The sequence below is a fragment of the Chroicocephalus ridibundus genome, chromosome 19 (genome assembly GCF_963924245.1).
Source record: "Chroicocephalus ridibundus chromosome 19, bChrRid1.1, whole genome shotgun sequence".
In the NCBI taxonomy this organism is placed as follows: domain Eukaryota; kingdom Metazoa; phylum Chordata; class Aves; order Charadriiformes; family Laridae; genus Chroicocephalus; species Chroicocephalus ridibundus.
In genome coordinates this window covers 8,648,483-8,659,510 of record NC_086302.1, presented here as the reverse complement: position 1 = coordinate 8,659,510, position 11,028 = coordinate 8,648,483, and the positions used below count along the sequence as shown (strand labels likewise).

At 51.5% G+C, this 11,028-nt stretch overlaps 1 protein-coding gene across 1 annotated transcript; it reads right to left on the bottom strand.

Annotated features, from left to right (window-relative positions):
* Nucleotides 1-7,737: 7,737 nt before the first annotated feature.
* Nucleotides 7,738-9,968, bottom strand: LOC134525189 (cbp/p300-interacting transactivator 3). The gene is made up of 2 exons (XM_063355806.1): nucleotides 9,860-9,968; nucleotides 7,738-9,602 (listed from the first exon to the last, which is right to left on the bottom strand). The coding sequence occupies exon 2, from the start codon at nucleotides 9,588-9,590 to the stop codon at nucleotides 8,976-8,978; it is 615 nt and encodes a 204-aa protein (XP_063211876.1). The 5' UTR covers nucleotides 9,591-9,602; nucleotides 9,860-9,968; the 3' UTR covers nucleotides 7,738-8,975.
* Nucleotides 9,969-11,028: the final 1,060 nt, after the last annotated feature.

Sequence of the window (11,028 nt, the reverse complement as noted above, 5' to 3'; positions counted from 1 at the left end):
TCATCTACATATGGATGAATCTACAATCATGTGGCCTTATCTTTGTGGAAAGGAGCTGTGTGCATTACAATTATGCCTTGGTTTGGATTTTCAGTAGAATTTACCTTCAAACCAACAGATTTTTCTCTGCAAGACTGATGTTTGACTGTTGTTCTGAACCCTAGGCACACACTCTGGGGCTCTGGAAGCAGAGGAGATGTTGAGCACCACCAGTGGGACTGGGAACACCCCAGAAACAATGCTACCCATTGCCTAGCCCCTGACCCTGTTCTCTCTCCTCACTCGCAGGGAGGTGCCATGGTAAAGCTCAGTTTTAAGCACACGTTGGAGACCATGCATGATGGGTCAGAAAGCAAGCTCTGCCCACAGGGGCAAATATCTTACCTCGTCCAGTGTATTCTGGAAAGAGAGTGACGTTACCAAGCGAGATGCAAAAAGGGTTACTGCAGCAAATAACTTCTTAGTAGCAATGTCTATGGCTGGGGATGGGAATGTGCTGCAGGCCATTGTGTTGGGCCAGCTTTAGCTCCCTTGGTTCCTCTTGCTGATTTGCAAAGCTCGATGTGAACTGGGCTGGAGGTTCACTGTGACACAAAACCGCTGCTCAGCAAGTTTGGTGTTACAGGTACAGATATGGGACTTGTGAGCTGATCCTGAATAATTTTCAAAGAGAAGTCAGGCTGGATCCAATGTCTTTCAACTGCCACGATTCTCTTACAAGTGGCCCAAAGTTTGTGTGGTTTCACTTCTCATACTGACTTAGCAGCATCAGGAGTAGGAGAGAGAGCACCTCTTGGCTCCTCACTGGGAGCCTCTGCGTCAGGGATGGAGCGTGTGGGGATGTGGGAGCAGGAACTTCCTATCCTCCATTCCTCAGCACCAAGCAGGAGATAGCTGATAGTCAGTGGTGCATGGACTACATGGCTAAATGAGGACGTGTCAAAAGAGAACTTCTGGAGCTGCTAAGGGACTCAGGAACTGTTTTTGGTCTATGCCTTGGAAGAGGTCATTGACTCTTCTTCTCTCAGGCAGGTAACACCATACATCTCAGAGAGATCCTCATCAGCAGTTGCTTGTGACCTGGGGATCTGGAAGAGGGAACAACATGGATGTTTCTGGCATTCTCATAAGGAGCCTGAACTCTAGTTTCTGCTGTGAGCAATAAAATCACCTGGTACACGGCATGCCCTCTTAGTCCCCCCGGGGAGAGGCTGCAATCTCACACCAAGCCAAAGTGATTTTGCCCCATTGTGGCAGCTTCGAGGCTCTTTGTTAGCAGCTTCTTTTATCCAAATCGGTCTTTTTCCGTGACAGTGCAGTGAGGCAATGCTATTGTCAGGAAGCCTGAGCTAACAGGCAATAACCCAGGGTCTCAGTGCTGTCCAAACACAGTGTGTGATGGAGTTGGAGGTGGTGGGGTCATGTTTTCCTTGGGAGGGGCACCAGCCCCACAGCTGATACCTGCCTCTGCCTCTGTTTGTTGCCATTACCCTAGGAGAGCGGGGACATGAGGGGGGACTTACCTGCAAGACAGTAATGTGCAGAGTATTCCATTAAACCCCACTGTAAGTGTGGTGCCATTGTTTGTGTGAGGGGTGTCCTTAGCAGACAGCTTGTCTTTTGAGGCAAGTGCTATGATTCAGTTTGGGAACTGCACAGGATGGCATCAGGCACAGCCATAGTTTTATTTTCACAAGACATTAGGATTTGACTAGGAGCATTTACAGTGTGGCTAGAAGAGAAAACCACATCTGAGACAGTTCTCTTGTAGCCAAGAATATGAAAGCTATTTGACCGAATATTTCTTGGTAACAGCGTTTTGGAGCTTGAGGATAAGGTAAATTGTAAAGACCCCTTTCTTCCTTACCCATCTAGTATTCCAGAGGACTCACAAGCAAAGTGAAGATGTCTCAAAAGCAAGTTGCATTCTCATCCTGTCTGTCTTCACCAGGAACAAACTGCCCCCAGAAATGTGCCATGGATAAGCAGAACAAAGCTTAATCCTGCTATTTCATGACCAAGGAAACTCAAACAGGTTTTCTTGAAGGCTTGAGGGGAGAGGGATACAGAAACTGTGAGCTCCAAGATGAAGAGGAGCAGCATGGAGAGGAGCAGCAGATGGGACTCCTCACTCCAAACTTCTGAGGCAAATGCAAACCCAGTGATACAGGGTTTAGATGAATGATGAGGAAACAGAGCCCTAAAACTAAAATGAAATCCAGCATTGAGCTCAGGAGTGTCACCCTGAATACCACAGGTATGATTGTTTGTCCCTTGAATACATGTCATATGACAGAAGCCATCCAGGATCTCACAGGTAGAGCATTATCTCCTGAAGCCAAAGTGGCCAAGGTGGAGGGGCGTGGGGAGGAAGGTTCATTGATGGGAGGCTCAGAGACGAAAGAGTATTGTACCACCTCATGAGCAGCAAAGGGGAATGTCTCATGGCAGGATGGCATCAGTCTGTGGAAGTTGGCACCTGCAGCGAGGATGGGAGAATGATTCTATTGAGAATGCCCCTGGGAGGTGTCTGAGGTGGTGGGAGAACCAAGGCATGGTGCTGGGGTGCAGTTTTTAGGAAAACGGGTATTTGGGCAACAATCACACTTCTACTTTAGATGCGGAGGTGGCCATCCACCATCTCCTGGGCAAAGAGTGCTCATAGGAGAGAGAACCCTGCCAGTACGTGCAGATGTGGCTACAAGTACAGTATCATCCCTTGGGAGAGATGTCTGGAGTCCTTGCATGCAGATCTCTGAAAGTATTAGGTCAGTGCCTGTGCCAGACAGCAACCAACTGGAAGGGGAGAAATTAGGAAAGAAATGAGAGCAGTGCAGCACTGAAACAAGGGTCTGGAGAAATCCCACCCTCTGAAGTTTTCAAAATTTGACGGGACAAGGCCGTGAGCAGCCCAGCCTACCTTTGAATGCAGTCCTGCTTGGAGAAGGAGGTTGGACTGAGTGACCTCCAAAGGTCCCTTCCAGTCTAAATCTTTCTGTGGTTCTGTGATGAATGTTTAAAATATAGAACAGCAAGACCTAATTATAGCATTGGAGAAATCCATGACACATCTACAGCTTAAACCAGTGCTGTTCCCTCCCCCATCCCATAAAACCAGCGACAGGACAGAAAAAGGTGATCACAACAATCTACAACACAAAGTGGTTCTTGAATGGGGAGAAACTCAGAGGGGAACATCACAGGAGCTATAAAATCATTACTGGTGTGGAGAAGGTGACCAAGAAATGATTGGGAATTAGTGGACATCCGTCAGAGTGAGAGGGTGGCAGGTTTAAAATGAAGAGGAGCTTACAGAGCTTAAGCTTCTTATGAAAAGCTTGATTACATCTACATAACTCCCTTGTGGATTTCATTGGCACAAGGTATTGCTGAAGTAAAATGTACCTACCTATGAATTAAAAAGTGATTGCAGGTATAGGGTAGGTAGGTCCATAGCAGGGTATTTAACATGGTAAACACATAACCTGTGGCTCAGCACTCCTTGGACCACTACTTTCTGAAAGTTGTGAAGCAACATCGTGAGAAGGACCATGAACAATCGCTTGATTTCTCAAATTTCCTCCCTGACTACCCAATCGCAGGTAGAACAGGTAGGGCTAGACAGGCTTTTGGCTTGACTTTCCCTGGAAGTTCTCATTTGATGTTCTCAATCCCTTTGGCAGCAAATGGGACTTTGTCTCTTTTTGGCAATGCTCTTCTGGCTCATGCCCAAATTTCCAGTTACGGACAGTGAGGGCAGGTACACACGCAGATGGTTAACCTCCAAGCTTGGTCAGACCACAGGTTCCTGGGGTGCACAGCACTGCCTTGACCTGTGTGGGACAGCAGTGCCTAGGGCAGAGGGGATGCTGGCCCACTCATTGTGGTCCTTCCCAGGTTCACTCTCCAGCACCGAGTGATCTGTGGCTCAAAGACTTCCTGATGCAGAAGCAGGAAGTTTTTATTAGGGTGGATTTTTTTCCCCAAGTCTTTTGTCTATCTGGTCTTCAAAGCCACGTGTCTCAGCACATATCACATCCTGCAGCAGAAGAGGTGCCCTGGGTCAGGCCACAAGACCTGACAGACAGTTTCACACCCTGCCTCCAACATTGTTCTCAGTTGAGAACAGTGAATAGATGCCTTCAACAGAACACAAGCACAAGGCAAGCGTGCATGATACTGTGTGCTTGGCCAGTTTTCCAGCCCTTAGCTCCCCGTTGCTCTTGCAGTCTCCTAAGCCAGACATAATGGTTATGTGCTTACAGACCTTTATAGGTTTCTCTTCCAGGAACTTGTCTGGCCATCCCTCGGACTCTCAACAACCTCACATATCCACAACATCTTGTGAATGGGAGGTCCACAGCTCAACCATTCCTTGTTAGAAAACCCCACCTCCTTTAATTTGCATTGAACCTGCAACTTGCCAGTCTCCTTTGATGCCTTATTGCTTGCACGAGAAGAAAGCTGAACAACTACATCCCTCCTCAGATACCTTCTGAAGAGTTGTGGTTAGGGGGGCCCTCAGACAGAGGTTGCCCTTCTCTGAACCTTTTCAATTTCCACCACATCCTCTCTGAGCCAGGAAGATGGTAGGATGAGGACCTTACACAGTGTCCAAGTTGGAAGTGAACCATGCAGACATACAGTGACATACAGCGATGGCCTCTGCTGTGTTCTTCCGTCCAGTCTTAACAGTTCATAACAGTCAACTGGCTTTTTGGTGACATTGAAGAGTTCATGTACCTCCCATGCTGTCAGGAAGAGCCTCACTGTTTGAGCTACACATTGCATGCAGAGATACCTCTGTTCATTTGGGTTTGAATCGTGCCCCTAAATTTGTAAAGATGAACAGAAATCTTCCATTACATGCGGGGAAAGTAATTCCCTGGTTACCTTCCCCTTTCACTTACTTTATAAACCTCTGGCACCCATCCTTCTCCTTGCTGACTGCGAAGTCCCACTCTATTTGTGGCTTCTTTTGAGAAACATTACTCTGCCTCAGGTGTTTCCTCTTTCTCTAGTTTCACATTATCATTTTTCTGATGAATAGCCCAGAATTTTGGACAATTTGCTAGTGTGGGCAGTGCACAGGGTGCAGCTGAATTCTGCATTGATACTGTAGGGCATTCACTGTTTGATTGTTTTCTATTCCTCTCCTAATGATTTCTAACCTTCTCCCTTTGCTCCTCTGGCTCCTCCTGAACAGCCAGCTGAGGTTTTTCATAGGAACATTCCTTCATGTAACCTTTTCTGAGTGGCTGTAGCTAGTTTAGAGCCCAGTACTGTGTGTGAAGTCCAGAAAGATCAACCCTACACATAGCATTTCACATTTACCACTCATTGCTCATCTTATTGGCCAGTCGCTTACTATTAGCAGATCCTTTACCAGCTCTCTGCACTGGACTTTCATCTTTGCTACTCTGAATCACCAAGGACTATCGGCAAGCTTCATCACCTTGAGAGCACACGTGCTCAAAGACAAGGATGTAGAGAAATGCTTTGTCTTTCTGTACTTTCGCACTCACATGCTCCCAGAGGCTGCCTCTAGACCTGGTCTTCACAAGAATAGCTACAAAATCTCTTAGGAGTATAACAGAGGATATAACCAGCCTAGGTGAGGGGACGGGGTGGTTGTGTCCCAGCCGTCCCATCTGGACTAGGCAGTGGGGTGGGAGAACATTCCTTCTTCCCCAGCACAGAAAACAGACTCCTGGTATGTGCCAGGAGAGGTGCTTCCCAGCAGCTGCCTGCGAATGCGAACTCTCCACCTGAGTTCACTTCTGTCTTCAAAGCTCACAAACAGACTGGCACTGTCATCCAGCAATGTTTGCAGCGCTCTGCGGTGCCTGTAAGCCCCTAAAGATATTGGTGCTTTGGAGCATCGTCCTGCTGCTGGGTGAAGAGGTCAGTGCCAGCTAGATGAGAAAAGCAGAGTTCAGCCCGGTTGTATTTTGGGTGATCTTGGTTGACTTCACGAAACTCATCTGTAGAACCAGGTAGCTGGGTCTCCCTCTTTTGCCACCTGGCACCTCTGCTCACTGCATGGTGTCAGCCACCCTGCCAGGGGACCTGGACAGGCAGGCTGTGCCATAACGCAGAGTGGAGAGGCAGAACTGGAGCCATCCACGCTGCAGCTCGTGCTGCGGCCCTGTGTGCCTAATGCAAGGCACACAAAGCAGGTAGCACGAAGAGGGGTGGTCCAAACTGCACCCAAAGCAAGAAGGCATTAGAAAGGAGGCGATGATGAGACTCATCCAGTCCAAACCAGCCAGATGCAATAGACGCGTGGCAGAAATTCTAAGTGTTTTTGGCCTGGGTTATCTGGGAAACCATAAAGGCTGACCACAATTAAGAGTATCTTTTGGGGAGATGAAGAGGTAACACACCCGAGGAATTCATTCCGGCTCTGAAGTTTGCATTTGTATGAAAGCTGACACTGAAATAATCCCAATTGAGCCCGCTAGGACAAAGCCCCAAGAAAATCCTGACTGGGACCCCTCCAGTCACTCCAAATCCCTGCTAACATCAGCTCCCCTGCTCTGACTTAGATCTACAGCCCCCGGCCCGGGGCACTGCACAGCCCTCCAAGAGGATGTACAGAAGTGTTCCTCTGTCCAGTTTGCATCAAATGCCAAGTGCTTCTGGCAGAGAAACACGTTCCTGTTACTGGGAAACCTCTGCAGAGGCTGCTCAAGTTGACACTCCTGCATCTGTGGGCTGGCCATAGCTCCCCACTCGTAGCTGGGACACTGCAGGCCACAGTGGTGTGTCACAGTCTGCTCCCCCCACAACCACAACTGACAGCCTAGAACACACCTATTTATTTTGGGGTTCAGCTGCCTGCATTGATGAATAAATCCAGTTGCCAGCTCCTCACTGCTTACCTACAACCTGCTGACCAAGCCATCAGCTATTCTGCAGATGCACAGAGAAAGCAAAGCTCTTCCAGGTCTCAAACAGCCCACCACCATAGAGCTGACAGCCCAAGCAGGGCTCTCCTCTCCCACCTGCAACACAAAGCCCTGCCATTTACTTTTTGACCAGCTCTCCAGATTGCACCAAAAGGACAGGACAGGACTTTAACACTTGCTTTTGAATTGTTCAAGGAACAAGGCCAGGGGACAGACAGGCAATCCAAAGCGTGGTCAAAGTGATACAGCCACTCCAATACCAGCATCCAGAAGCCCATTGCTACAGGGCAGGGAAAGGACACAGGGCAATAGTCCTGAACTCTGCACAAGGACTACCTGGGAACCATTAAAAAAACCCCAACAACTTAAGCTCTGGAAGAGTAGAAGACCAAAGGCTGTCCTGGTTTTTAGAGTCTTTGTGGTACAGAAAACTGCAGCAGAGCTGCGCCCCAGCTGTCAGAGCTGCACTTGGTCTGGAAGAACGTGCAAGAAGCCACCAGCCACTCGTCTGAGCACCTTGGGTCAGCCAACAGCAGGGCTGCAAGCAACGGCAGCCACTCTGCTGCAGGGCAGCTCCATCCACCTTCGGAATTTGCCCTCAGTACAGAGGAGCAGCATTTCATTCTCCCAGCCGTGCTTTGAGGACTGACTTAGTCCAAGCATTTAAGCTACAAACACAGTCATTACAACTTTGGTGTCAGGCGAGGGACACCGGTGACAGGACCCACAGCCCACCGACGGGAGCTAAGAAAGCACTTCTCCCTGGTGCACGACACCGCACTGAGCCTGGGCCAGAGACAAGCACTAAACAAATGCACACTGGAGATACTTCAGCTTTTATTTGCAAATTTATCTGTACATTCTTGGTTGTTGAGTGACAGCTGCCGGGGGCTGTCAGCAGCAGGGGGCAGCAGCAACTAGGAGTTAACAGGAGCTTTCCACAGTGCCTGGAAACAAGAGACAGCAGAGGAAACAAAACCCCACTAGCTTTTACATTTAACCTTTTCTGAGTAAGGGAATTAGAAATCGAGTCATCTTTATCACATTCAGGAAGGTATTGGATTTACAGTCCTATGCGTTCAGCATACAGATCTCGGGTTGGAGTGACCATCTGCAGAGCAGCTTGAAAACTATCCCAGGCTTTCTTTTTTTGAAGCCAGCATCTTAAAGCTGCAGTACTCTCCATGCGTCCTTCCTAGCAGTCCCGAAGCCAAACAACAAAAGAAGCCCTTGCAAATAAATAATCATAGGAAAAATAAATAAGATTAGATCTTGAATATACAGTTGCATGGTCTTTATTTGGTTTCAGAGGTGGAAAAAAGTGGAGCTAGACTGCAGCTTTAAGCCTTACGTCTGAATCAGCCTCAAACACTCTGTAAATTTTACAGTTGATTAGCTCGGAGATCCAAAGTTCCACGGAGATGAACATTTAGGCACATACGCACACCCTTCCCCAAGGCATTCTTTATTTTGCTCAGCCAGTTAAAAAAAGCCTGCTGGAGGGGAAGTGCCCCTTCCCGAGCTGAACAGACAAGACTGAAGACCTATTTACTGTCACAGTAAAGAGTCCCAACAAATATCTAACCCCACCCATATTTGCAAGGGTAAACTGGTTCAAACCATGCACCAGGGAGACAATCCTCTCTCAGGGGATCCTTTAACTTCGGTGGCACTACAGAATCCTTGAGCAAATCCAGCTACCGGCAGGGCTGCCAGCTGCCCATCGCTTCCTGCGCTCAAAGCCTAGTTGTGGAAAGTCGTAAGTCCATTATTTCTACTTAAGCCAGAAATCCTGTTAATGCCATTTAGAGGCAGCTCTACAGCAAGAGCTCTTGATCTGCTCTCTCTTTGGGGTACACACCCCCTCCCCAGGAACTCCCAAATGAAAAACCACACAGAAGAGAAAAGCAATCCATTGCAAGCCAGTGTCCGATGATTGTCTCTTTGGGGAGGTCAGGAATCCAGGACAGGGCAAGGCAGGGGAAGGGAGGAGGATGGCAGGTGGAGAAGGAAGTTATAAACAAACTCAAAACCACCAAGACAAAAGGAGGAGCTCAAAGCCCCTCAACAGCTGATGGCACTGGGTTGCTGTTTGCTAACAAAGTCTGAAATGAAGTCAAACTCGTTCTGTCCCAAGAATAGCTCCGGCAGCTCCTGAATCCGGTCCAATCCCAGTTCCAGGACAAGGGATGTCAAGACCTCCTCATCTATGAGATCAGTGTCCATAACGTTCAAGGTCAGCGCTGGTGAGGGCATGTGCTGCATGCCTGGGTGCTGGCTTGGCCCCACTCTGTACTGCTGGGCACCAGCTCCCATGGGCCCATTGCTCATACCCAGTGGGTGACCCTGGTACTGGGTGTTGAGTTTTTGTAGGTGCATGCTAGCCATTAGCTGCTGGGTGCCCACTGGCCCCATGTACTGCTGCTGCTGACTCGGGCCATTGAACATCATCGCATTCGGCATCTGGTGGTGGCCCATCTGTCCGCTGAGGTTGGGTCTCGGCCTCATCGCACCATCCATGCCAGCCCCTCCGTAGGACATCATCTGACTGGCGGCAGGCAGCGTCCTCAGCACATGCTGCCCGTGCTGCGGGGGTCCCTGCAGCCCACTCACCCCCATGCGGTAGCTCTGCAGCCCGCTGCCACCGTGGCTCATGGACATCATCATGTGCTCAGCCATGGCTCCAGGCCCCTGCAAGGCGACACACGGCTCAGGGCAAGGCTCCCGGGGACAGCACCACTTCCCGCTCCCGTCCGAGGATCCCGGAGCACCCCCCACCTTCGCCCCAGGAGGACGGCACCGCGCTGCACCCTCCCCGGCAGCCGCGCTGCCGCCCCCCCGCCCGCCGCCGCCGCCGCACAAAGCTCAGCGCTGCGCGCCCCGCGGCGCCCCACGCACCGCCCCGCGGCCGCCGCAGGGAGCCGGGCTCTGCCCGCGCGGGTACGCACCGATCCGGGGCTCCGGCGGGCAGCGGGTCCGCGCACCAGCAGCGCCGCGGTAGCTCCGCTCGGGTCGGCTCGGCTCGGCTCGACGCGCCGTCTGCGGGGCGCCGCGCTGCCGGCACTTATAGGGACGCGGGCAGGGGCGGCCCCCGGCCCGGCCCCCCGCCGCCCATTGGAGCGCGGCCCGGCGCGGCCCGGCCCCCGACGGGACGGGCGGTGCAATGGCCCGGCAGCTTCCCCGGCTGGCGGGCTGGCGCCCGGCACGGCACGGCACGGCACGGCACGGCACGGCTGCTGCTGGGGGCTCTCCGAGCCGTGCTCGCAACACGCCTCCTGGTCGCGACACGCCCCGCTGTCGCGACACGGCCCAGCTGGAGGGGGACTGGCTGCCTCCAGCACGTAGGGCACTGCCGTTGGCAAATCCCCGGTGTCAGGGCTTTGGGATCGGGCTCTTTCCCATTGGATGCGAGGTGCAGACACCTTGGGCAGGCTGCAGAGGAAAGGAATGGATGCCGTCTAGGGCCCCCAGCCCAGTGCCCCCAGTTTCTCACTGAAACCCTGCTGGGGGCGAGGAGCCCCCAGTGCACACTCTGCTCCTGAACAGGATGCCAAGGTCCAGCCGTGTTGCCTGGTGTTACCATCCCCACAGATAGTGCATGATCTGTCCTGTTTTCCATGTCAGCATCAACAAGGGCAAGGGCATGGAGGTGGCTGGGGACAATGAATGGTGTCCTTGGCTGGGGATCCCTCAGTGTGGTCAGGATGGGGCCTGGGGAGACTGGGGAACCTCAGAGAGGTCGTTTCTGCTCCCAGTGCATGCATGCTGGGGATGGTGGTGTGTTCATGTGGAGCACTAATTTTGAACTGTCTTTGCTTGTGTTGTATTCACTCGGCTTCCTGAGCAGGGACCCTCTCTGCCTCTGATACTGCAAACGGCATAAGATCAGCTCTCTAGAGAGAGCCGTTCCTCCAGGGCCTTCCTCTCCCACGGTGTCACCCTGACCAAGCCTTTCTACCTCATCACACGGCTGGCTGGGGCACAGGTACCCGCTGTGGAGGTCGCGCTGAACTTCCCATTCATACTGAAGGATGTACACACTGACTTTTGCCAAGTGCTTCCAGGGCCGCGGCATGCTGGCCCCTGCCGGCATGTGCCCTGGTGCAGCAGGCTGCTG